Here is a 3,025-nt window from a genome sequence, read left to right on the forward strand (position 1 = left end):
TAATTTTTGTTGTTTTTAACAGCACGAAACATACTTTGGAGGGTAAAACCAATGATGTAACGATATCAGATTTGAAATATGGATATTTTCCGACGAAGAACTATGTAAAAACAACGTAACCAACATATAAAATATGAAAATCACACTAAAAAACATACTTTTATCGTAAGCTAAAAATGGCAACTTATGTTATTTTATGTCGTTTTTAACAGCACAAAGCATACTTTGGAGGGTAAAACCAATGATGTAACGATATCAGATTTGAAATCCGGATATTTTACGACGGAGAACTATGTAAAAACAACGTAACCAACATATAAAACATGAAAAATACACTAAAAACATACTTTTATCGTAAGCTAAAAATGGCAACTTATGTTATTTTATGTCGTTTTTAACAGCACAAACAAATAGAAAATATATTACAAAGACAATGACAAATATATTACAAACATAATATATTTCAAATATATTACAAACATAATATATTTCAAATATATTACAAACACAATGTCAAATATATTAAAAACATAATATATTACAAATATATTACAAACACAATAGCAAATATATTACATAGACAAAGACAAATATACTACAAACATTATTATTTAAAGGGAATAAAAATTACATTGGCAATAAAACAGCCATCAACGGGTCTGGTATTTCCCATTCAGATGGTGGGGGAAGAGGGTGAACGGTTTGTGTCTGGTAGACGAGCTGAAATATATCAGCATGGTAATATACTTGCACCATATCAACTAATTCATGCATGTTTGAATAACGTGCTGCTGTGATAGCATGACCACATGTTATACCGAGACTGCGCCATTTGCCACATGAACAAGTATGACCGTTAAGGTCTACAACACAAGTTGTTTTAAAATCAGAAACTAGATAAACATATGTCGGCAAGGGAGACGAGATCTGTTGGGGGATCTGTGTTGCTTGCCAACCAACAGACTTTTGCATCCTTATTTGAAGCACCATTTGAGCATACGGTATTAGTACAGTAGTCAAACTCCCTGAAAAATAAATATGGTTATAAAAGGTTGTTGTACTAGTTATTAAGTACTTTTATATTGCACCCAAAAATTTACCTGCCATTATACTTCGTTCAACAAAAGTATTTTGCATGTACTCAAGAATTCCCTCGATAAGCGTTATTATCGGTACATTACGTTGATTAAGCGATAATACCGAAAAATATTGAGGAACTTCCATGTTGAGTACATTCCAACAGATGATAGGGAAATAGGCTCTTGCCCATTTCGGATGACCGATATTCGTAAGCACTTCACGAGCATCATGGCTTAGCCTAGAAAAAAATTGTTCAAAAATAGACATAGTGTAGGATTTTGATGTTATCCAGAACAAAGTTTCCAATGATCTTCCAGAGCCTACTCTTGTGCGAAAATAGTTGTGGACGCTCTTACAAGTGTAACCATGATAAGAATCAGTGAAAACATTATCTACGCAAGAACTAACGACATCGTCCATATTGGATATGAACGCTACTTCCCTACCCTGTCCGAGACTTTCTTTTAACCTCATCAGGAACCAACTACAACTTATCATATTATTTTCAACCACCATACCAAATGCTATAGGGAAATTCAGATTGTTCCCGTCTTTAGCAACCGCTACAAACATTGTTTTTAGGTAGTTCCCTCGAAGACGTACACTACCAATGAAGATTACAGACAAGAAACAATTTATGAATGCATGGACATGTATTTTTTAAGAGTGCAAACCAATTAGTTTAAATGTACAAACATTATCAAATGTAAAGAAACAATAGAAATTTGGAAAACAAATATACCACCCATCCAATAGCCAGAAAACAAGATTGGAAACGATCCATCAAATCCGTTTTGATGTGAGTGTGAGTATGCGGGTTGGTTCGCCTTAGGTTATGAAGGTAAACAGGCAAGTTGTTAAAGCTTTCTTCATGCTCACTGTCGGAGAAACTCATTTCGAATCGGTTATAAGAGACAATTACTAATTACTTAGTGTGCCTAAGGTTGTGGATGTAAGGGGCTTACCACATGCAGACACATATGTATGTAGGAGCTATAAAGGCAAGGTCCATAATGTATTGTCTTTTCGAACAGTAGATTTGTCGTTTCAAATAGTATCTCCGTGTAAGGTATCTGACAATTGGACTACTCTTTGACATTTTTTAACTACAGTTTCATAGATTTTGACTACTGCTTTGTACCCTGCATAATGTATTGTCTTTTCCAACAATAGATTTGTCGTTTCAAACAGTATCTCCGTCTAAGGTATCTGAAAATTGGACTAATCTTTAACAATTATTTGACTACGGTTTTATAGACTTTGACTACTGCTTTGTAGCCTGCATAATGTATTGTCATTTCCAACAGTAGATTTGTCATTTCAAACAGTATCTCCGTGTAAGGTATCTGACAATTGGACTACTCTTTGACAATTATTTGACTACGGTTTTATAGACTTTGACTACTGCCTTGTAGCATGTATAATGTATTCTCATTTCTAACAGTAGATTTGTCATTTCAAACAGTATCTCCGTGTAAGGTATCTGACAATTGGATTACTCTTTGACAATTATTTGACTACGGTTTTATAGACTTTGACTACTGCTTTGTAGCCTGCATAATGTAGTTTCAAACAGTACTTATGGGAATCCACCTAACTGTTTATCAGTCTTTTTTCTTATTTAAGTACTCCTATAAAATTAAAACAAATTTAAAAAATGGCCTCCAATCAAACAACTTCTTCCTATGCAGCTGCTCCGTCCAATACTCCACATCCATGGATGATAAGAGAGGTAATGGTGGTAACACGATGTTGGATGAACGTTTACGAGGATGTAACAACCATGGTTAACCCTGATTTCTTTGAAGGTGATGAATGGGCCCGCATAACAGCTATGTTTAACCTCTCGTTGGGAGAAGAAAAACACCGAACACAAGAAGATATTGTTGGTAAGTGGATGGATTTAAAGGAAAAAATCACATGGTTCAATCGATGGTATCATCAT

At 34.4% G+C, this 3,025-nt stretch overlaps 1 protein-coding gene across 1 annotated transcript; it reads right to left on the reverse strand.

Annotated features, from left to right (window-relative positions):
- Window positions 1-627: 627 nt before the first annotated feature.
- On the reverse strand, window positions 628-1,653 carry LOC145122308 (uncharacterized). Its single transcript, XM_079057929.1, has 2 exons — window positions 1,101-1,653; window positions 628-1,025 (listed from the first exon to the last, which is right to left on the reverse strand). The coding sequence occupies exons 1-2, from the start codon at window positions 1,651-1,653 to the stop codon at window positions 628-630; spliced, it is 951 nt and encodes a 316-aa protein (XP_078914055.1).
- Window positions 1,654-3,025: the final 1,372 nt, after the last annotated feature.

The sequence above is a fragment of the Lactuca virosa genome, chromosome 6, assembly GCF_052849685.1.
Source record: "Lactuca virosa cultivar CGN04683 chromosome 6, Lactuca_virosa_CGN04683_v6, whole genome shotgun sequence".
Lineage (NCBI taxonomy): Eukaryota > Viridiplantae > Streptophyta > Magnoliopsida > Asterales > Asteraceae > Lactuca > Lactuca virosa.